At 46.1% G+C, this 23,430-nt stretch overlaps 1 protein-coding gene across 1 annotated transcript in view; it reads left to right on the forward strand.

Moving 5' to 3' along the window:
* LOC134350028 (zinc-binding protein A33-like) overlaps nt 1-19,934 on the forward strand; it is a 40,059-nt gene extending 20,125 nt beyond the window's left edge. Inside the window, exons 3-6 of the mRNA XM_063054934.1 lie at nt 3,897-4,130; nt 9,768-9,790; nt 11,797-11,912; nt 19,373-19,934. Coding sequence (XP_062911004.1) covers nt 3,897-4,130; nt 9,768-9,790; nt 11,797-11,912; nt 19,373-19,920 — 921 coding nt within the window. The 3' untranslated portion in view covers nt 19,921-19,934. The remainder of the gene's footprint in view (nt 1-3,896; nt 4,131-9,767; nt 9,791-11,796; nt 11,913-19,372) is intronic.
* Nucleotides 19,935-23,430: the final 3,496 nt, after the last annotated feature.

Below are 23,430 nucleotides of genomic sequence, written 5' to 3' on the forward strand. Positions count from 1 at the left end.
TTGAGGACCAATTGGGTAAAGTGATAATGGATCAGAGATCTGAGCCTCTCACTGTGACAGTTTTGTGTAATTGTGCATTCAATCATATGTTGCTTGGTTCAAAGTTCAAATATACAGCCCCGAGATTCATTTTCTTGTGGGTATTCACAGTAAGTACAAAGAATCAATGAAAAGATGCACACAACAAGATGGACAAACAACCAATGTGCAAAGGACAACAAATGTGCAAAGACAAAGGGGGAAAAAAAGAACCAAATAATAACAAGAATAAATAAGCGATAAATATCTTCGCTGTGCGAGACACTAGCAGTGTACCAGATGTGGTAGAGTGTGAGGGAAGAGAAGTGGGTGCAGTTACTATTACAAGGGAGAAGGTGCTCAAAAAGCTGAAAGACCTAAAGGTACATAAGTCACCCAGACCAGATAAACTGCACCGTTGGGTTCTGAAAGAGGTAGCGGTTGAGAATGTGAAGGCTGCAGAAGGATTTAGACAGATTAGGAGAATGGGCAAGAAAATGGCAAATGAAATACGTTGTTGGAAAATGCATGGTCATGCACTTCAGTAGAAGAAATAAATGTGCAGACTATTTTCTAAGTGGGGAGAAAATGCAAAGGGACTTGAGAGTCCTTGTGCAGAAAACCCTAAAGTCTAACTTGCAGGCTGAGTCAATGGTGAGGAAAGCCAATGCAATGTTAGTATTCATTTCAAAAGGTCTAGAATACAAGACCAGGAATGTGATGCTGAGGCTTTATAAGGCACTGGTGAGGCCTCACCTTGAGCATTGTGATCAGTTTTGGGCTCCTCATCTTAGAAAAGATGTCCTGGCATTGGAGAGGGTCCAGAAGAGGTTCACAGTTTAAGAATAAGGGGTAGGCCATTTAGAACGGAGTTGAGGAAAAACTTTTTCACCCAGAGAGTGGTGGATATATGGAATGCTCTGCCCCAGAAGGCTGTGGAGGCCAAGTCTCTGGATGCTTTCAAGAAAGAGATGGATAGAGCTCTTGAAGATAGCGGAATCAAAGGTTATGGGGATAAGGCAGGAACTGGATACTGATTGTGGATGATTAGCCATGATCACAGTGAATGGCGGTGCTGGCTCGAAGGGCCGAATGGCCTGCTCCTGCACCTATTGTCTTTGTCTATTGTCACAACGTTGATTCTGGGAATGAAAGGGTTATCATCTGAGAAACATTTGATGGTTCTGGTCCTGAACTCACTGGAATTTAGAAGTTTGAAGGGGGATCTCATGAAACCTTTTGAATGTTGAAAGGCCTAGACAAAGTAGATGTGGAAAGGATGTTTCCCATGGTGGGGGAGTCGAGGACAAGAGGGCACAACCTCAGGGTAGAGGGGCATCTTTTTAAAATAGAGATGTGGAGTAATTTCTTTAGCCAGAGGGTGGTGAATTTGTAGAATTTATTACCACAGATAGCTGTGGAGGCCAGGTCATTGGGTGTATTTAAGACGGAGCCTGATAGGCTCCTGATTGGGCACGGTATCAAAACTGACAGGGGTAAGGCCTGGGAGTGGGCTGAAGAGGGGGAGAGCCATGAGTGAATGGCAGAACAAACTCGATGCACCAAATGGGCTAATTCTACTCCTATGTCTTATGGTCTAAGTGTCGAGAACATGAGACGAAGAGTCCTTGAAAGTGAATCCATAGGCTGTGAGAACAGTTCAGCGATGGAGTGAGTGAAGTCATTTCCTCTGGTTCAGGAGCCTGATGGTGAGGGGTAATAACTGTTCCTGAACCTGGTGGTGTGGGTCCTGAGGCTCCTGTACCTTCTTCCTGATGGCAGCAGTGAGAAGAGAGCATGTCCTGGTGGGTGGCAGTCTTTGATATTGATAATGTGGCAGTGGTTCATGTAGATGTACTCAATGGTGGGGAGTGTTTCACCCATAATGGACACTATCTTCTGTTGAAGGACACTGGTGTTTTCGCCCCAGGCTGAAGGTGCTGGGCTCTGTTAGGACTTTATTCCCTATCTGAATGCAGTGAGATTTAATGGAGCAACAATAGACAATAGGTGCAGGAGTAGGCCATTCAGCTCTTCGAGCCAGCACCGCCATTCACTGTGATCATGGCTGATCATCCACAATCAGTATCCAGTTCCTGCCTTATCCCCATAACCTTTGATTTCACTTTCTTTAAGAGCTCTATCCATCTCTTTCTTGAAAGCATCCAGAGACTTGGCCTCCACAGCCTTCTGGGGCAGAGCATTCCATAGATCCACCACTCTCTGGATGAAAAAGTTTTTCCTCAACTGCGTTCTAAATGGCCTACCCCTTATTCTTAAACTGTGGCCTCTGGTTCTGGACTCAGCCATCAGTGGGAACATGCTTCCTGCCTCCAGCGTGTCCAATCCCTTAATAATCTTATATGTTTCAATAAGATCCCCTCTCAGCCTTCTAAATTCCAGAGTATACAAGCGCAGTCGCTCCAACCTTTCGACATCTGACAGTCGATATACTCACTACTGTAACGCTGTGCAGCTGTAGAAGTCTGTGAACGTTTTAGATGGCATGCTGAATCAGCGCAAACTTCCAAGAAAGTAGAGGTGCTGCTGTTCCTTCTTTGTGAGGTCATTTACGTGCTGGGCCTAGGACGGATCGTCTGATATGGTGAAGCAAACTCACTAACCAACCCTGTACTTCCTCATCTAAGTCATTTCTGAAATTCTCAAGGAATCCCAGAAATGTCAATAATACAATTATCTAAGGGAGAATCTCTGACCTGAAATTTTTTCTCCATTTCTCTCCCAACAGATGCTACCTGACCCACTGAGTATTCGCAACAATTTGTGGTTTTGTTTCAGATTTCCAGCATCTACTGGATTTTTTTGATTTCCCGTCACAGTTAGCATAATGCTATTACAGCGCCAACTGTAAGATTGGGTTCAATTCCCACTGCTGTCTGTCAGGAGTTTATGTGTTCTTCTGACCACATGAATATCTTCCAGCTGCTCCAGTTTCCTCTCACATGTGGAAGACGTTAGGATTAGTGAGTTGTGGGAATGCTACGTTGACACTGGACGGGAAGCATGGGGACATTTGTGGGCTGCCCGGAGCAATTTTTCCTGCATTTGATTTGACGCATACAACATGTAGCACTGTATATTTTGATGTGCATGCATCACAAAAGGTTGGTGTGCAGGTGCAGCAGGCTATCAAGAAGGCAAATGGAGTGTTGGCCTTCATTTCTAGAGAGATTGAATTTAAGAACAGGGAGGTCATGCTGCAACTGTACAGGGCACAGGTGAGACTGCACCTGGAGTACTGTGTGGTGTTCTGGTCTTACTTGAGGAAGGATATATTGGCTTTGGAGGCAATGCAGAGGAGGTTCACCAGGTTGATTCCAGAGATCAGGGGATTAGACTATGAGGAGAAATTGAGTCGCCTGGGGCTGCACTTGCTGGAATTCAGAAGGATGAGAGGAGATCTTACAGAAATATAAAATTATGAAAGGGATAGACAAGATGGAGGCAGGAAAGTTGTTTCCACTGGTAGGTGAGACTAGAACCAGGGGACATAGCCTGAAGATTCAGGGGAGTAGATTTAGGATGGAGATGAGGAGGAACTGCTTTTCCCAGAGGGTGGTGAATCTGTGGAATTCTCTGCCCAATGAAGCAGTAGAAGCCAGCTCAGTAAATATATTTAAGACAAGGTTGGATAGATTTTTGAATAGTAAGAGAATTAAGGGTAATGGAGAAAAGACAGGTAGATGGAGCTGAGTTTACGGACAGATCAGCCATGATCTTATTGAATGGCAGGGCAGGCTCGACGGGCTGGATGGCCGACTCCTGCTCCTATTTCTTATGTTCTGATGTACATGTGACAAATAAAACTAATTCTTAAATCTTTAATCTTTAGACTCTGTTAACTACTGTTGTTCCAGAGCCAGGCCTCAAGAACGGAACGACAAATCAGACAGGAATTCCAGAAACTTCACTCTTTTCTCCACACGGAAGAAGCAATGCTGCTGGACAGCCTTCGGAATGAGGTGAAGAACCAGGTTCGATCAGTGCAGGAGAAGGTGAAGAGAATCGCTGAGGAGATTTCCATGCTGAAGGCTAATATCAAAACCATTGAGTGCCAACTCAGCCAGCGAGACTCTGCCCTCTTCTTGCAGGTGAGTGGGAGAAGCCCCAACAAACAAAGTTCAACTCTAGGAACAAGTACCAAAACGTCCAAAGTAAATTGTATAAGACATTGATGGGGCTTAATTTGGAGCAGTGTGTACAGTTTTGGTCAGAAAGATGTAAATGGGGTTGAAAGAATACAGAGAAAATTTACAACGATTTTGCCAGGTCTGGAGAACCTAATTTATACAGAAAGATTAAATATGTTAGGACTTTATTCCTTGGAACATAGAAGATTGAGAGGATATTTGATAGAAGAGTACGGAATTGTGAGGTGTATAGACAGGGTAAATGCGAGCGAGCTTTTTCCACCAAAGTTGGGTGGGACGACAACCAGAGTGTGAAATGAACTGCAAGCGCAAGTGGTGCATGTGAGCGTGATTTCAAGTTTTAGGAGAAGTTTGAGTAGGTACATGGATGGTAGGTATGTGGAGGGCTATGGTCCTGGTACAGGTCAATAGGAACAGGCAATTTAAATGTCTCGGCACAAACTAGATGGGCCAAAGAGCCTATTTCTGTGCCATACTTCTCTATGGTCATGACTCTAAATTTTGTTACAAAGTACATATTTCACCATATACAGCCCTGAGATTAATTTTCTTGTGGGCATTCACAGTAAATACAATGGAATACAATAGAATCAATCAAAAACCGCACACAAGTTGGGCAAAGAAACAATGTATAAAAGATAACAAGCTGTGCAAATATAAAAATAATAATAATAAATAAATAAATAAGGAATGAATATCGAGAACATGAGATGAGGAGTCCTTGCAAATGAGTCTATAGGTTGTGGGAACATTTCAGTGATGGGGTGAGTGAAGTTATCCCCTCTGGTTCAGGAGCCTGATAGCTGAGGGGTAATAACTGTTCCTTAACCTGGTGGTGTGAGTCCTGAGGCTCCTGTGCCTGCTTCCTGATGGCAGCATCAAGAAGAGAGCACGGCCCGGATGGTGGGGTTGCTTGATGATGGCTGCTGCTTTTCTGTGACACTGCTAGATGTTGATGAGAGGCCTTTACCTGTGATGGACTGAGCCATATTCACTACTTTTTGTACGAAAAGGCCAAAAGCTCATTGATTCCATTGGGTCCGAGGAACCTCCTGCCTGGGGGCATTCAGCCCCCTCCTGTGCTAGCTCATTCCCACATTCTGCTCCACATCTTCCACACTCATCCACTCCCATGATTAGCCAGACCTGGGGTTGAGACCCAATGGTCAAATTGCCCTGAGCAGTGAGCCCTGGGGTCAAAGACAAAGGTCAAAGCCACATGATTGGCCAGTCCTGGGGTCGAGACCTGAACGTCAAATTGCCCTGGTCAGTGAGTCCCAGTGATAAGGATTGATCATCAATGTCACCTGATCAGTCCTGGGGTAGTCCGAGCACTAAAGTGTGTGAGTCTGGGTCAGGGACTGGAGGCTCAGAGACGGCCTGTCCTGGGGCTGTCTCCGTGTGTGGGTGGGTGGGTGGGAAAGGGGCTTGTTGTGCTGCTGTTGTTTTGTTGTTATGTTGTTGTTCATGCTTGTGTTGTTCTGCTGACCATTGTGGTATGCTACGTCCATGCCAGGATGTATGGCGACACTTGTGGGCTGCCCCCAGCATATCCTTTGGTTGTGTTGGTTGTTAACACAAACAATGCATTTCACTGTATGTTTTGATATCCATGTGAAAAACAAATCTAAATCTAATCTAATCTTATCCCCACTGACATCCATAAACCAGTTCCCACTACTTTCTCGGGGATTGATTTCTGGATCCCAGAAAACTGCCATCTCCCTGCTATTCTCTGCCCCCAACTTTGGCCTTTATTTATGGACCTCTGGCCTCTGGCTATTAGTCCTCTCCAAAGAGAGCTCTTCCACTCGTCTAACCCAATATTTCAAAGTATTTTAAGTCTTCCTGAAGTCATCCATCAGCTTCTCTATTGGAAGGAGACCATTCTAACTTTCTAGTGACATGCTGAAATACTCTGGACCATGCTAAGCCATTCCATCTCGCTGGTGACATGCCAGACTATGCTGGACCATTTTGGACTATTCCGACTCTCTGGTGACATGCTAGACTATTCTGGACCGTACTAGACCATTCTAACTCTGTGCTGACATGCTAGACCATTCTGTACCTTGCTGGTCCACAGCAGATGCCATCTCATTGGCTCATTACTCAACCCTGGACTATCTGGACAACAAAGAAGCATACATCAGGATTTTCTTTATTGATTACAGCTCAGAATTCAATACTCTAGCATCTACTCGAAACTAATCAGTAAGCTTCTAGACCTTGGTCTCAATACCTCATGACGAAGGGTTCCAGCCCGAAACGTCGACCGATCTTTTCCACGGATGCTGCCCAACCTGCTGAATACCTCCTTGTGCTCAATTTGCTTACTTACAGACCCCAGTCAGTTCGGACTGGCAAGAACATTTCCTCCACAATCTCCGTCAGCACAGGTACACCCCAAGGTTGTATGCTTAGCCCCCTGTCTACTTGCTTTACCCTTATGACTGTGCAGCTAAACTCTGCTCCAATGCCATATTCAAGTACTTCGATAATAAGATCATTATCCACTGCAATGTACCATCAGACATTGGAGTGGAATTGGGCCATTGAACCATTTACTGCTGTACCAGTCTATCATGGCTGACCTGTTATCCCTCTGAATGCCATTCTCCACAGATGCATAACCCTCTGGCTTAAGAATTTCCTCCTCATCTGTGTTCTTCCTTCTATTCTGATCCCACGCCCTCTGGTCCTGGACTCCCCCATTATTGGAAGCATCCTTTCCACATCCACTCTGTATAGACCTTTAAATATTCAATAGGTTTCAATGTGATTCCCTCGCATTCTTCTAAACTCCAGCGAGTACAGGCCCAAAGCCTTCAATTGCTGCTTGTATATGAACCCTTTTGTTCCTGGAATCATTCTTGTGAAGCTCCACTGCATCCATACCAATGCCAGCTCATCCTTTCTTAAATAAGGGGCTCAAACTGTTCACAGTACTCCAAGTGCAGTCTGACCAATGCCTTAAAAAGCCTCAGCATCGTATCAAGCAACACACATAAAAGTTGCTGGTGAACGCAGCAGGCCAGGCAGCATCTCTAGGAAGAGGTACAGTCGACGTTTCAGGCCGAGACCCTACATCAGGACTAACTGAAAGAAGAGTTAGTAGGAGATTTGACGAAGGGTCTCGGCCCGAAACGTCAACTGTACCTCTTCCTGGAGATGCTGCCTGGCCTGCTGCATTCACCAGCAACTTTGATGTATGTTGCTTGGAATTCCAGCATCTGCAGAATTCCTCGTGTTCAGCATTATATCTTTGCTTTTATGCTCTAGTTCTCTTGAAATGAATCCTGACATTGTATTTGCTTTCCTTTCCACTGACTCGACCTGTCCACGGTCCCTCTGAGCATCAAGGGTTGTGAACAATGAATTACTCTTAGGGTCTGAGTGGAGAGTCAGTGAGTGGGTTGTAAAATTGTACCATCGTCACCTCGGATTATAAATCTGTTATCCACATGCCTCCTGCATCACCAGGAGATGGGACTACATCATTCAGCTTTTGACTTCAGAACATCTCATGAGCATAGAACCTAACGTCGGTGGTGGGGAAACTGCTGGAGTCAGTTATCAAGGATGTGATAACAGCACATTTGGAAAGCGGTGAAATGATCGGACAAAGTCAGCATGGATTTGTGAAAGGAAAATCATGTCTGACGAATCTCATAGAATTTTTTGAGGATGTAACTAGTAGGGTGGATAGGGGAGAACCAGTGGATGTGGTATATTTGGATTTTCAAAAGGCTTTTGACAAGGTCCCACACAGGAGATTAGTGTGGAAACTTAAAGCACACGGTATTGGGGGTAAGGTATTGGTGTGGGTGGAGAATTGGTTAGCAGACAGGAAGCAAAGAGTGGGAATAAACAGGACCTTTTCAGAATGGCAGGCGGTGACTAGTGGGGTACCGCAAGGCTCAGTGCTGGGACCCCAGTTGTTTACAATATATATTAATGACTTGGATGAGGGAATTAAATGCAGCATCTCCAAGTTTGCGGATGACACGAAGCTGGGTGGCAGTGTTAGCAGTGAGGAAGATGCTAAGAGGATGCAGGGTGACTTGGATAGGTTGGGTGAGTGGGCAAACTCATGGCAGATGCAATTTAATGTGGATAAATGTGAAGTTATCCACTTTGGTGGCAAAAATAGGAAAACAGATTATTATCTGAATGGTGGCCGATTAGGAAAAGGGGAGGTGCAACGAGACCTGGGTGTCATTATACACCAGTCATTGAAAGTGGGCATGCAGGTACAGCAGGCGGTGAAAAAGGCGAATGGTATGCTGGCATTTATAGCGAGAGGATTCGAGTACAGGAGCAGGGAGGTACTACTGCAGTTGTACAAGGCCTTGGTGAGACCACACCTGGAGTATTGTGTGCAGTTTTGGTCCCCTAATCTGAGGAAAGACATCTTTGCCATAGAGGGAGTACAAAGAAGGTTCACCAGATTGATTCCTGGGATGGCAGGACTTTCATATGAAGAAAGACTGGATGAACTGGGCTTGTACTCGTTGGAATTTAGAAGATTGAGGGGGGATCTGATTGAAACGTATAAGATCCTAAAGGGATTGGACAGGCTAGATGCAGGAAGATTGTTCCCGATGTTGGGGAAGTCCAGAATGAGGGGTCACAGTTTGAGGATAGAGGGGAAGCCTTTTAGGACCAAGATTAGGAAAAACTTCTTCACACAGAGAGTGGTGAATCTGTGGAATTCTCTGCCACAGGAAACTGTTGAGGCCAGTTCATTGGCTATGTTTAAGAGGGAGTTAGATATGGCCCTTGTGGCTACAGGGGTCAGGGGGTATGGAGGGAAGGCTGGGGCGGGGTTCTGAGTTGGATGATCAGCCATGATCATAATAAATGGCGGTGCAGGCTCGAAGGGCCGAATGGCCTACTCCACCTATTTTCTATGTTTCTATATTACAACACAGGCCCTTTGGCCCACAATGTTGTGCAACCTTTTAATCCACTCCAAGATCAATCTAACCCTTCCCTCCCACATAGCCCTCCGCTTTTCTATCATCCATGTGCGTAGTCTCTTAATTGTTCATAATGTATCTGCCTCTACCACCACCCCTGGCAGGGCGTTCCACTCTCTGTGTAAAGAAATCACCTCTGATATCCACCCTATACTCTCTTCAACCTCCTTAAAATTATGGCCTCTCGTAATATCCATTTCCGCCCTGGGAAAAAGTCTCTGGCTGCCTACTCAATGTATGCCTCTTGTCATCTTGTACACCCCTATCTAATTACCTCTCACCCTCCTTCACTCCAAAGAGAAAAGCCCTGGCTCGCTCAACCTTTCCTCATGAGACATGCTCTCTGATCCAAGCAGCTTCCTGGTAAATTTCCTCTGCACTTACATGCTTTTATAGTGTTAGGCTACATTTTTAACCTATAAAATATGCTGCATTTCTTAATGTTCAGAGACAGCTCATCTTATTTGCCCAAGCCTGGGTCAACTGCCAGTACCTCGGTAGCGGGTTTGCCCGAAACATGCGCGGTGTATTTAATGAACTTTGGATCCACACTATTCGTATAACTCAATTAAATCCTCTCTTCCTTTTCTTCTAGAATCTTCCAGCAACCAAGAAAAGGTACGAACAACATGTGTACATTTTGTGATTTTTGGTCTTGCTTTCAAATTCAAGTTCAAGTTGAAGATTATTGTTATCTGACTGTACATATATGGTTGGTATCCGACTGTCTTGAAGGACAATAGGTGGTGATGATGATCATCACAAGCCTGGATGGAAGGTATGGAGATCCTAGAGATGCCCAGTTGTCAAGACCCCTCTCAGCCTCACCAGTGTAGTCCAGAGGAAAGCTTATGAAACAATACGCTTGGCACCTTCTGGCTGCAGGAGCTGCTGGAAGGATGTTCAATGACGTCCCACTGCCTTAGGGTCCACTCCGAATTTGCTGTCTGGGTTTAATCCTGTAGCTTTTGTATCTCCTGAGGCTGCCCACAAGGCAGTGGGACTATTTACCCACAGCTGGGGATCTGGTTCACAAGCACCAGGGCCTGCGTGCTATGTGTGCAGGGGCCAGACCTATTCCCCGTCCCCTGGAGTTCAGCCTGAATCTGAAAGAAGTTCAGTTTCCATGTGTCACCAGCGAGGAGGCACTACACGAGGCTTGCTGTTGGAGAGGCAAGGAGAGAAACTGGCAGGGAGAGACCTACACATCCAGCTCTCCTTTTTGCAAGACTGCTAGCCAGCGGTGGAATCTGAAAGTGAGAGTGAAAAGCACAACCTGCTACACTACCACACTAGATACATCACAACAACCATTTTGACACCATGTACACAACCAAACGAAACAATAGTCCTCTGGACCATGGTGCATCCACAGAACATAAGTTAAATATAATTCAAAAATGTCGGTAGTGTACAACGCAGGTAAACAGTAAACCCCTCACTGTCCTGGTGATGAGACCTCAGTATTGACAGGGTATTCATTAGTCTCACAGCCTGAGGGAAGAAGCTGTTACCCAGTCTGACAGTCCCAGTCCTGATGCTCCTGTCCCTCCTTCCTGACTGTAGTGGGTCAAAGAGATTGTGGGATGGGTTGCGGGGATCCTCAACAGAGCTTCAAGCTCCTCGTCTGCGACATGCCCGGTAAATGTCACAAATAGGGGAGGAGGGAGACCCCAGTGATCCTCTTGACAGTTTTTATTATCCTCTGTAGGGTCTTGCGGTCCGATGCCTTGCAGCTTCTGTACCACACAATGATGCAGTCAGACAGGAGACTGTTGGTAGTGCTCCTGTAGAAAGTTGTTAGGATGGGGATGGGAAGTCTTGCTTGCCTCAGTCTCCTCAGAAAGTGTAGATGCTGCTGTGTCTTCTTTACTGCTGAGGAGGTGGTGTGAGTCCAGCTTTGCCTTCCCCACTCACTGTCCATTGAGAGTTAAAAGGGAATTGAGGTACAGGAGGCTTGGGAAGGTAGAGGCTGGTTTACTGAAAGGCTGCCAGCATGCAGAGGATCTGAAAGACTTCATGTGGTGACAGTGGGCACGGAGGAAAGCCGACGGTTCTTTGGCCTTTGTTGGAAGATAGTTCGTATTCATGTGTAAAAATACCCTGCTATTATTGTTCAGAATTAGAATTAGGTTTCTTATAAGACCATAACACATAGGAGCAGAATTAGGCCACTCAGCCCATCATGTCTGCTGCGCCATTTCATCATGACTGATTTATTATCCCTCTCAACCCCATTCTCCTGCCTTCTCCCTATAACCTTTGATGCCCTGATCAAGAATCTATCAACCTCTGCTTTAAATGCACCCAATGACTTGGCCTCCACAGCTGTCTATGGCAATGAATTCCGCAGATTCGCTACCCTCTGTTGTAAGGTGATGCCTCTCTGTTCTGAGGCTGTGGCCTCTGGTCCTAGACTCCCCCACTATAGGAAACACCCTCTCTACTTCCTCACTCTCTGGGCCTTTCAGTATTGAACAGAATACTACAGCAAGTACGGTGCCTTCGGCCTACGATGTTGTGCTGAACCATATAAACTTACTCCACCATCAATCTAATACTTCACTGATTCCAGATGGAAATTCCTCCTCGTTCACCCTCTCTGATATCTTCTCTCTTTCCAGGGCTCAGTGTGCTCTGGAGGACCCGGAGCCACTCTCCGCGATGATCAACGTGGGATATTACGTGGGTTCACTGCAGTACCGAGTCTGGAGGAAAATGCTGACAATCATCAATGCAGGTTTGTGCCCCTCACCACTGACCCGAGACCGGAGTGCTCCCTCCGTCAGTGCCTTAAACCTGGAACATGAGGACACAAATTCCCATTTCTGTCCGCTGAAAGCATTTGAGGAATTTTATTCTTTCTGGAGGGTGATGACCAGTGGTGTGAAGTGATTAACTTTGGAAGATCAAATTTTATGGCGGAATACAGGGTTAATGGCAGGATTCTTAACAGTGTGGAGGAACAGAGGGATCTGGGGTTGTCCATAAATCCCTCAAAGTTATCACTGCTGGGTAAGAAGTCATGTGGTGTGTTGGCCTTTGTTAGTCAGGGGATTTTTGCATCTCCCCCTCACCCTCCAGCTTTCAAATCCCTTACTCACTCTTCCTTCAGTTAGTCCTGACGAAGGGTCTTGGCCTGAAACGTCGACTGCGCCTCTTCCTATAGATGCTGCCTGGCCTGCTGCGTTCACCAGCAACTTTGATGTGTGTTGATTGAGTTTAAGAGCCGTGCGGTAATGTTGCAGCTCTATGAAACTCTGGTTAGACCAACTTGGAACATTGTGCCTCAGTTCTGATCCCTTCATTACAGGAAGGACATGGAAGCTTTAGAGAGGGTGCAGAAGAGATTTACCAGGATGCTGCCTGGGTTAGAGAGCATGGATTATGAGGGTAGGGTAAGCAAGCTAGGGATTTTCTCTCTGGAGTGAAGGAGGATCAGAGGTGTACAAGATAATAATAAGTGGCAAAGATCTAGTTGGCAACCAGAGATATTTTCCAAGGCTAATGCTCAGCTCACATGAAGGGCATCATTTGAAGGTGACTGGAGGAAAGCACAGGGGGATGTCAGAGGTGGGGTTTTACAGAGAGTGGTGGATGTACGGAACTCACACCCACGGCTGGTGGTAGAGGCAGATACATTAGGGACATTTAAGAGATTCTAGATAGGCATATGGATGATCGAGGAGTGAAGGTCTACATGGGAGGGAAGGATTAGTTTTATTTTATTTTATGTATTTATTTAGAGCTCAAGCGCAGAACCAACCCTTCCAGACGCCCAGCAATCCACCTACTTAACCCGTTCCTAATTTACAATGACCCATTAGCCTACTAACCGGAACGTCTTCAGACTGTGGGAAGAAACTAGAGCACCCAGAGGGAACCCATGAAGTTACAGAGAGGGCATACTGACTTTCTTACAGAGAATTCCGGAATTGAACTCCAAACTCCAATGTCCCAAGCTGTAATGACATCACGCTAACCACCATGATGCTGATCTTGGAGTTGGTTAAAGCGTGTCAGCATCGTGGGCCCACGGGCCTGTACAGTGCGGTAATGTTCCAACTGGGTTAGGATGAGGGCAATGCTGTTGGAAGAGGCACCGTGGTGAGAAGGGGGTTTAGCGAATGAGGAAGGGCAGTTCCCGTCAGGCATGGCCCCTTTGGAACTCGGAGGTGTTGGCCTCAGCTCCTACTGAGACACAGCCTGGAGATTCCCAGACACTGCGCACTGGGCGGTGACAGAACAGATGGAGGCGGGGAGTACTGGGCCGACCGTATGCTCCTCTGAGTTCCTCCAGCTCAACTACGAATGTTGCATCCCAGCTCTCTACACTGTTTACGCAAGCCAGTACAGGACGATATGGAGAGCAAGCTGTGGCCCGTACAGCAGGCTCTCCCTCCCCACACAGCTGATACAGTTTGGCACCAGCGGTGTCGCAGGAGCTGCCAGTCAGCATTGAACTCAACATAGGACTGCGTTAGGGAGTCCAACCCCGGATTTTTCTTCAGGGTTTACTCCCAAAGCCTTCCCCCTGTGTGGGGATAGCCGCAAGGCAGCAGAGGTTTGAGATCAAAGCTTTCCTTCTTCTGGATGAACTGCCAATGATGGGTGATGAAACATAGAAATATAGAAAATAGGTGCAGGAGTAAGCCATTTGGCCCTTCAAGCCTGCACTGCCATTCAGTACGATCATGGCTGATCATCCAACTCAGAACCCTTGCACCAGCCTTCCCTCCATACCCCCGATCCCTTTAGCCACAAGGGCCATATCTAACTCCCTCTTAAATATAGCCAATGAACTGGCCTCAACTGTTTCCTGTGGCAGAGAATTCCACAGATTCACCACTCTCTGTGTGAAGTTCCACCTCGTCCACGTCAATAAACAATAGGTTGATGCCTGAGGCTTTATGCAGTATTGGTTAGACCGCACTCAGAATACTGTGAGCAGCTTTGGGCCCCTTATCGAAGGAAAGATGTGCTGACAATGGAGAGGGTCCAGAGGAGGTTTACGAGAGTGATCGCAGGAATGAATCAGAATCAGGTTTATTATCACCGGCATGTCTCGGGAAATTTGATAACTTAGCAGCAGCAGATCAATGCAATATAGAAGGAGGGAGGGGGGGGGAAGGTTAAAAATAAATAAATAAAACCAATTTCCCTATATGTATATTGAATTCATCAAAAATCATGCAAAAAACAGAAATATATTAAAGAAGTGAGGTAGTGTTCAAGGGTTCAATGTCCATTTAGGAATCGGATGGCAGAGGGGAAGAAGCTGTTCCTGAATCGCTGAGTCTGTGCCTTCAGGCTTCTGTATCTCCTGCGTCATGGTAACAGTGAGAAAAGGGCATGCCCTGGGTGCTGGAGGCCCTTAATAATGGACACTGCCTTTCCAAGACACCGCTCCCTAAAGATGTCCTGGTTACTTTGTAGGCTAGTACCCAAGATGGAGCTGACTAGATTTACAACCTTCTGCAGTTTCTTTCAGTCCTGTGCAATAGCCCCCCCATACCAGACAGTGATGCAGCCTGTCAGAATGCTCTCCATGGTACAACTATAGAAGTTTTTGAGTGTATTTGTTGACATACCAAATCTCTTCAAATTCCTAATGAAGTATAGCTGCCTTCTTGTCTTCTTTATAACTGCATCTATATGTTGGGGCCAGGTTAGATCATCAGATACCTTGACACCCAGGAACTTGAAACTGCTCACTCTCTCCACTTCTGATCCCTGATGAGGATTGGTATGTGTCCTTCGTCTTACCCTTCCTGAAGTCCACAATCAGCTTTTTCGTCTTACTGACATTGAGTACAAGATTGTTGCTGTGACACCACTCCACTAGTTGGCATATCTCTCTCCTGTACGCCCTCTTGTATCCATCTGAGGTTCTACCAACAATGGTTGTATCATCATGAAAGGATTAATGTATGAGGAACATTTAATGGTTCTGGGCATGTACTCCAAAAGATATAGGAGCAGAATTAGGCCATTTGGCTCATCAAGTCTGCTGCGCCATTTCACCATGGAAGATCCTTATTTACTCTCAACCCCAATCTCCTATCTTTCCTCTGTATCCCTTCATGCCCTGAACAATCAAGAGTCTGTCAACCTCTGCCTTAAATGTACATAAAGATGTGAGGTCCACAGCTGCCAGCGAATTCCACGGATTCACCACCCTCTGGCTAAAGAAATTCCTCCTCATCTCTGTTCTAAAAGGATGCCCCTCTATTCTGAGGCTGTGTCCTCTGGTCTTACATTCCACCATAATAAGAAACATCCTCTCCACCTAGACTTTTCAATATTCGATAGGCTTCTATTAAGGCCGTTTACCAGTTGATGGGTTTCAATTAGGTCACATTTCAGTCTTCTGAATTCCAGTGAATACAGGACCAGAGCCATCAAACGCGCTTCATATGACAAGTCATTCAATCCTGAAATCATTTTCACGAGCCTCCTTTAAACGCTGTCCGGTTTCAGCACATCCTTTCTAAGACAGCTATATCGGACCCTGGTCAGACCCCACTTGGAGTACTGTGCTCAGTTCTGGTCGCCTCACTACAGGAAGGATGTGGAAACCATAGAAAGGGTGCAGAGGAGATTTACAAGGATGTTGTCTGGATTGGGGAGCATGTCTTATGAGAATAGGTTGAGTGAACTCGGCCTTTTCTCCTTGGAGCGACGGAGGATGAGAGGTAATCGGATAGAGGTGTAAAAGATGATGAGAGGTATTGATCGTGTGGATAGTCAGAGGCTTGTTCCCAGGGCTGAAATGGCTGCCACTAGAGGACACAGGTTTAAGGTGCTGGGGAGAAGGTACAGAGAAGATGTCAGGGGAGTGTTTTTAACGCAGAGACTGGTGAGTGTGTGGAATGGGCTGCTGGCAATGGTGGTGGAGGCAGATGCGATAGAGTCTCCTGGATAGGTACATGGAGCTTAGAAAAATAGAGGGCTATGGGTAAGCCTAGTAATTTCTAAGGTAGGGACATGTTCGGCACAACTTTGTGGGCTGAAGGGCCTGTATTGTGCTGTAGGTTTTCTGTTTCTATGCCAAGGGCCACAAAACTGCTCACAATACTCCAAATGAGGCCTCACCAGTGCTTTATAACGTCTCAACATTACATCCTTGCTTTTATATTCTAGTCCTCTGGAAATAAATGCCAATATTGCAATCGCCTTTTTTAAGAACATAGGGAATAGGAGCAGGAGTCGGCCATCTGGCCCATTGAGCCTTCTCCACTATTCAATAAGATCATGGCTGATCATCTCCACCTACCTGCCTTTTCCTCATAACCCTTAATTACCTTAACTATTCAAAAATGTATCCAACCTTGTCTTAAATATATCCTCCTCATCTCCATCCTAAATCTACTCTCGTGAAGCTATGCCCCCTAGTTCTAGTCTCACATACAGTGGAAACAACTTTCCTGCCACTATCTTATCTTATCTATCCCTTTCATAATTTTATATGTTTCTGTAAGACCTCCTGTCATTCTTCTGAATTCCGGAGAGTACAATCCCAGGCGACTCTATCTCTCCTCATAGTCTAACCCTTCAGCTCTGGAATCAGCCTGGTGAACCTCCTCTGCATGCAGTGCTCCAGGTGCAGCCTCACCAGTACTCTGTACAGTTGCAGCATAACCTCCCTGCTCTTAAATTCAATCGCTCTAGCAAAGAAGGCCAACATTCCATTTGCCTTCTTGATAGCCGGCTGCATCTGACAGACTCACTCTGTAAACTAACTTTCTGGGAGTCGTGCACGAGGACTCCTAAGTCCCTCTGCACCTCTGTTTGAACGCTCTCCCCATTTAGATAATAGTTTACACTGTTGTGCCTTTGACCAAAATACATTTCTCAACACTCTATTCCTTCTGCCACTTTTTTGCCCGTTCGTCCAATTTGTCTGTCCAGGTGACTCATCTACCCTCAGACCTTTCAGTTTCACAAGAACTTTCTCTCTATTAATGGTAACTTCCCACACTTCTTGACCTCTGCCACATGGAGCTTCCAACTTGCTGCTCGTGTCTTCCACAGTGAAGACTGATGCAAAATACTCACGCTTTTTGTCCACCATTTCCTTGTCCCCCCACCCCATTATTCCAGCATTGTTTTCCAGTGGTCTGATATCCATTCTCACCCCTCTTTTACACTTTATGTATCCGAAGAAACTTTTGGCGTCTTCTTTCATATTATTGGCTAGCTCACTTTTGAGTTCCATCTTTTCCTTCTTACTGACTTTTTTATTTGTCTTCTGTTGGTATTTAAAAGCTTCCCAATCCTCATATTCCTGCTAATCTTTGCTCTATTATCTGCCCTCTCTTTGGCTTTTATGTTGGTTTTGACTCCTCTTGTTAGCCATGGTTGTGTCATCTTGTCTTTAGAATATTTCTTTCTCTTTGGGATGTATATATCCTGTGCCTTCCAAATTGCTTCCAGAAATTCCAGCCATTGCTGCTCTGCCTTCATCCCTGCCAGTGTTCTTTTCCGATCAGTTCTGGCCAATACCTCTGTCATGCCTCTGTAATTTCCTTTACTCCACTGTTATACTGATACATCTGACTTCAGCTTCTCTTCGCAAATTTCAGGGTGAATTCGGTCATGTTTCCCATTAAGGTTCTTTTACCTTAAGCTCTCTAATCTGGGGTTCTATCATTTAACTGTTGTTCATTCTTTCGCACACTCCTCTGTTTTTGTGGATGGTTGTGAAGAAAAAGCATTTCAGGATGTATATTGTATACATTTCTCTAACATTAAATTGTACCTTTGAACCTTTCAAAGTCCGGTTCATTGCACAGCACCCAATCCAGAATAGCTGATTCTCTAGTGGGCTCAACCATGAGCTGCTCTAAAAAGCCAACTCGTAGGCACTCTAGAAATTCCTCCTCTTGTAATCCAGCACCAACCTAATTTTCCCAATCTACCTGCGTATTGAAATCCCCTATGACCATTGTAACATTGCACATTTGGCATGCATTTTCTATCTCCCGTTGTAACTTGTAGCCCACATCTTTACTACTGTTTGGGGTTCTGTATACATCTCCCATCAGGGTCTTTTTACCCTGGCGGTTCCTTAGCTCTATCCACAACAATTCAACACCTTTCGACCCCATGTCACCTCTTTGAATGATTTAATTTCATCTTTACCAACAGAGAGCACACGCCACTTCCCTTTCTGCCTTCCTGCCCGTCCTTTCGATACAATGTGTGTTCTTGGACATTAAGCTCCCAGCTATAATCTTTCAGCCATGATTCAGTGATGCCTACAGCATCATACCTGCCAATCTGCAACTGTGCTGCAAGTTCATCGACCTTATTCCACATACTGTGGGCATTCAAATATAACACCTTCAGTCCTGAGTTAACCCTTTTCAATTTTGTCTGCCTTTTACGTCTCCTGCAACCTAGGAGTAACTATCTCCCTGTAGCTCCTGTCCATCAGCTCCTCATTCTCCCGTGTGAGTCGAAGGTCATCGAGTTGCAGCTCCAGTTCCTTAATGCATTCTGTCAGGATCTGCAACTCGATACACCTGGTGCAGATGTGTTTATCCAGTCTCTAGACTCCCTACATCCCACACAGAGTACAAAACACTGCCCTTGGAGCCATTCTCACTAAACTAGGCACTGATAGATGAGGAGTGAACAAATAAGAACAGAGAGAGAGTAACTTACAAGTCAGTTGACCTGGAGTTGAGAAGAATGAGGGTGGATTGCATTGAAACCTATTGAATATTGAAAGGCCAGATAGAGTGACTGTGAAGAGGATGATTCCTGTAGATGATTCAGAATAGAGACGTCCAGTGAGAGTAGAGATGAAGAAGATTTTTTTATTCACGGGGTGGTGAATGTGTGGAATTCATTACCACAGGTGGCTGTGGAGGCCAAGTCATTGGTGTATTTAAAGTGAAGGCTGATAGGTTTTTGATTAATATGGGGGTCAAAGGTTACAGGGAGAAGGCAGAAGAATGGGGTTGAGAGGGATAATAAATTAGCCGTGATGGAATGGAGCAGAAGACTCGATGGGCCAAATGGCCTAATTCTGTTGCTATGTTTCATGGTGTTATGGTCTGGGAGGCTGGAGTTGACGTGTGCCATGGCCTGCCTCTTAAAACACTTCTTGCAGATAGATATTGATAGACTGGGAGGTAGTCATGAGAGAACATAATTGTGTTACCTTGTTTTTCTGGTTTCCCTGGGTGGCAGTGCCAGTCACACTGGACCCGAATACAGCCGCTCCCTGGCTCCAGCTCTCCGAGGACCTGACCATGATGGGCTACTTCCCGTCCAAGCAGCGGCTGCCGGACAACCCCGAGCGGTTTGACTCCTGCGTCTCGGTACTGGGTTCGGAGGGATTCACCATGGGCAGGCACCACTGGGACGTGGACGTGAAGGGACAGAGCGGATGGTGCCTAGGAGTGGCCAAGGAATCCGTCCGGAGGAAAGATGTTCTTCAGGTTGACACGGAGAACGGGTTTTGGGCCATTGGCATGATGGATGGAGGGGAATATTATGCCTGTACGTCGCCCTGGCGCACTGAGTTGTCTATTAAGCCCCAGATCATCCGTGTCTATCTGGACATCAAGGGAGGAAAGGTGTCGTTTTATAACGCTGAGAACATGAGCCTTCTCTTCAGCTTTACAGACACCTTTACTGAGAAGCTGTACCCTTACTTCTGTCTGTGCTTGGAACCAGACACCACCAAGCTCGCCACAATGAAAATCTGCCCACTCAAGGTGACTTTACCGAATTAGAGTCCACTGTTTCCTGCTGGAACAGGGTACGGCTCTGACACCATCCTGCCATTGAACAGTAAACACAAAACAGTCTGCAGATACTGGAAATCCAGAACTGAGGCCCTCTACTCCTCAGGGTCAACTATATGTGCTGTGTCCTATCTGTCGCCTATCGCCTATTGTTGCTGTGTCCTATCTGTCTGTCAGTCATGGGTGCTGTGTCCTATCAGTCTGTCACCTATGGGTGCTGTGTCCTATCTGTCTGTCAGTCATGGGTGCTGTGTCCTATCGGTCTGTCACTTATGGGTGCTGTGTCCTATCAGTCTGTCACCTGTGGATGCTGTGTCCTATCAGTCTGTCAGTCATGGGTGCTGTGTCATATCAGTGTGTCACCTGTGGGTGCTGTGTCCTATCAGCCTGTCAGTCATGGGTGCTGTGTCATATCAGTGTGTCACCTATGGGTGCTGTGTCCTATCAGTCTGTCAGTCATGGGTGCTGTGTCCTATCGGTCTGTCAGCTATGGGTGCTGTGTCCTATCGGTCTGTCACCTATGGGTGCTGTGTCCTATCAGTCATGGGTGCTGTGTTCTATCAGTCTGTCACCTATGGGTGCTGTGTCCTATCTGTCTGTTAGCTATGGGTACTGTGTCCTAGCGGTCTGTCAGCTATGGGTGCTGTGTTCTATCACCTATGGGTGCTGTGTCCTATCAGTCTGTCACCTATGGGTGCTGTGTCCTATCAGTCTGTCAGTCATGGGTGCTGTGTCCTATCGGTCTGTCAGCTATGGGTGCTGTGTCCTATCAGTCTGTCACCTATGGGTGCTGTGTCCTATCAGTCTGTCAGTCATGGGTGCTGTGTCCTATCGGTCTGTCACCTATGGGTGCTGTGTCCTATCAGTCATGGGTGCTGTGTTCTATCAGTCTATCACCTATGGGTGCTGTGTCCTATCAGTCTGTCACCTATGGGTGCTGTGTCCTATCTATCACCTATGGGTGCTGTGTCCTATCAGTCTGTCACCTATGGGTGCTGTGTCCTATCTGTCTATCACCTATGGGTGCTGTTTCCTATCAGTCTGTCACCTATGGGTGCTGTGTCCTGTCTATGACCTATCGGTGCTGTGTCCTATCAGTCTGTCACCTATGGGTGCTGTGTTCTATCAGTCTGTCACCTATGGGTGCTGTTTCCTATCAGTCTGTCACCTATGGGTGCTGTGTCCTGTCTATCACCTATCGGTACTGTGTCCTATCAGTCTGTCACCTATGGGTGCTGTGTTCTATCAGTCTGTCACCTATGGGTGCTGTTTCCTATCAGTCTGTCACCTATGGGTGCTGTGTCCTGTCTATCACCTATCGGTACTGTGTCCTATCAATCTGTCACCTATGGGTGCTGTGTCCTATCAATCTGTCACCTATGGGTGCTGTGTTCTATCAGCTATGAATGTTGTATCCTAGCTGTCTACACAAAACACAAGCCAGGGCAGTACGATATGGGGAGCAGCCTGCTGCCCGTGCTGCAGACTCCCCTCTCCACTCGGCTGATGAATGCAAACGAGCAGCCGAGACTGACGCAGTTACACAGTTCAGCATCAGTAGCATCACAGGAGATGCCAGTCAGAGTTGATCAAAAACATAGGACCGCCTTAGGGATTTCATCCCCGGATCTTTCCTCGGGTTTACTCCTGTAGCCTTCCCCGTGAGTGACTTGTTTAAGGCACCATTAACCTGCTCCTGTCAGAACTGGTTCCTCTAAGCCACACATTAAGACCAGGAGCTGGACTGGTTGTCAGAGGCTATTTGACATGCACGCCATTGTGGAGCATTTAATAGGTCATGGGATCTTATCCCCATGTGCATTCGGGCATACTTAGCAAATCTATAGAACAATAACTGAAAACAGTATCTGTAAACTGTAAACAAACTGTGGAAATGCAGATAATAAATAAATAAATAGCAATAAATAACAAGCATGAAATAACAATATAAGAGTCCTTAAATGAGTGTAGTTATCCCCTTTTGTTCAAGAGCCTGGTGGCTGAAGGCAGTAACTGATCCTGAACCTGGTGGTGCGAGTCCTGGGGCTCTTGTACCTTCCACCGGGATGGCAGCAGTGAGAAAAGAGCAAAGTCTGGGTGCTGAGGATCTCCAATGATGGATGCTGTTTTTCTATGTCAACTTTTCATGTACATGTGCTCAATGTTTGGGAGGGTTTTACCCATGATGTACTCGCCCAAATCCACTACCTTCTGTAGGGGTTTCCATTCAAAGGCATTGGTATTCCCATACCAGGCCATATCCAACCAGCCAGCACACTTTCCACCACACATTGAGAGAAGTTTGCCAAGGTTTTCGATGACATGCCGAACCTCCGCAGACTCCTGAGGAAGTAGAGGTGCTGTTGTGCTTTCTTCACAATAATATTCAAATGATGGGTCTCGGACAGGTCCTCTGAGATAGTGACACCCAGAAATTTAGAGTTACTGAATCTCTGCACCTCTGATCCATCACCGAGTTCCCCATCACAGATCAGTGGAGGACCAACAGTTGGTGAAATGAATGACATGCTACAGTCAGGATAGTGGCTTGGTTGGTAGATTGTTGGGCCCCGGGCACCATCCAGAGGTCACAGCAAAGCCGCAGAGACACCAAGTTCCAATCCCAAGAAGGCAGCCGGGCATCCAATTTATTAACTGTAAGCTTAATGTCAGACATACCCACCCAGGGTATAAATGCCACCAAATTTAGCTTCTCGTAGCAGTAAATATTTAAAGAGCAAGACACATAAAATACTGGAGGAACTCAGCAGGTCAGACAGCATTGATGGAGAGGAATAAGTCCATAAGACACGGGAGCAGAATTAGGCCATTCAGCCCATTGAGTCTGATCTGCTATTCCATCATAGCTGATTATTAATCCTCTCAACCCCATTCTCCTGCCTACTCCCCATAACCCTTGATGCCTTTACTAATCAAGAACCTATCAATCTCCACTTAAAATATACCCAACGATTTGGCTACATTCGTTTGTGGCAATGAATTCCATAGATTTCACCACCCTCTAGCTAAAGAAATTCCTCTGCATCTGTTTTCTAACTGGATCTCCTTGTGTTCTGAGGCTGTGCCCTCTGGTCCTAGACTCCCACACTGCCGGAACACCCTTGCATCCTCTCCACATCCACTCTATCTGGAATAAACAGTCAATGATCCATTCTCTTTGCCTATTAGACTCCTCTTCTTCAGCCCCTTACCTTTTCCACCTGTCCCCTCTCAGCTTCTCAGTTCACTCACCTACCTTTCCTCCTCACTTGGACTTGCCTGTCACCTGTCAGCTTGAACTCCTGCCCCTCCCTCCACCTTCACCCTTAATTTCCAGAATTGATGACGCGTCTCAGCCTGAAACATTGACTTTTTATTCCTCTCAATCGGTGATGCCTGACCTGCTGAGCTCCCCCAGCACTTTGTATGTGTTGTTCTGCATTTCCAGCATCTACAGAATCTCTTGTGTTAAAGATTATAGATTAGCATCTTTTGTCA

Source organism: Mobula hypostoma, chromosome 8, assembly GCF_963921235.1.
Source record: "Mobula hypostoma chromosome 8, sMobHyp1.1, whole genome shotgun sequence".
NCBI classification, from domain to species: Eukaryota; Metazoa; Chordata; class Chondrichthyes; order Myliobatiformes; family Myliobatidae; genus Mobula; species Mobula hypostoma.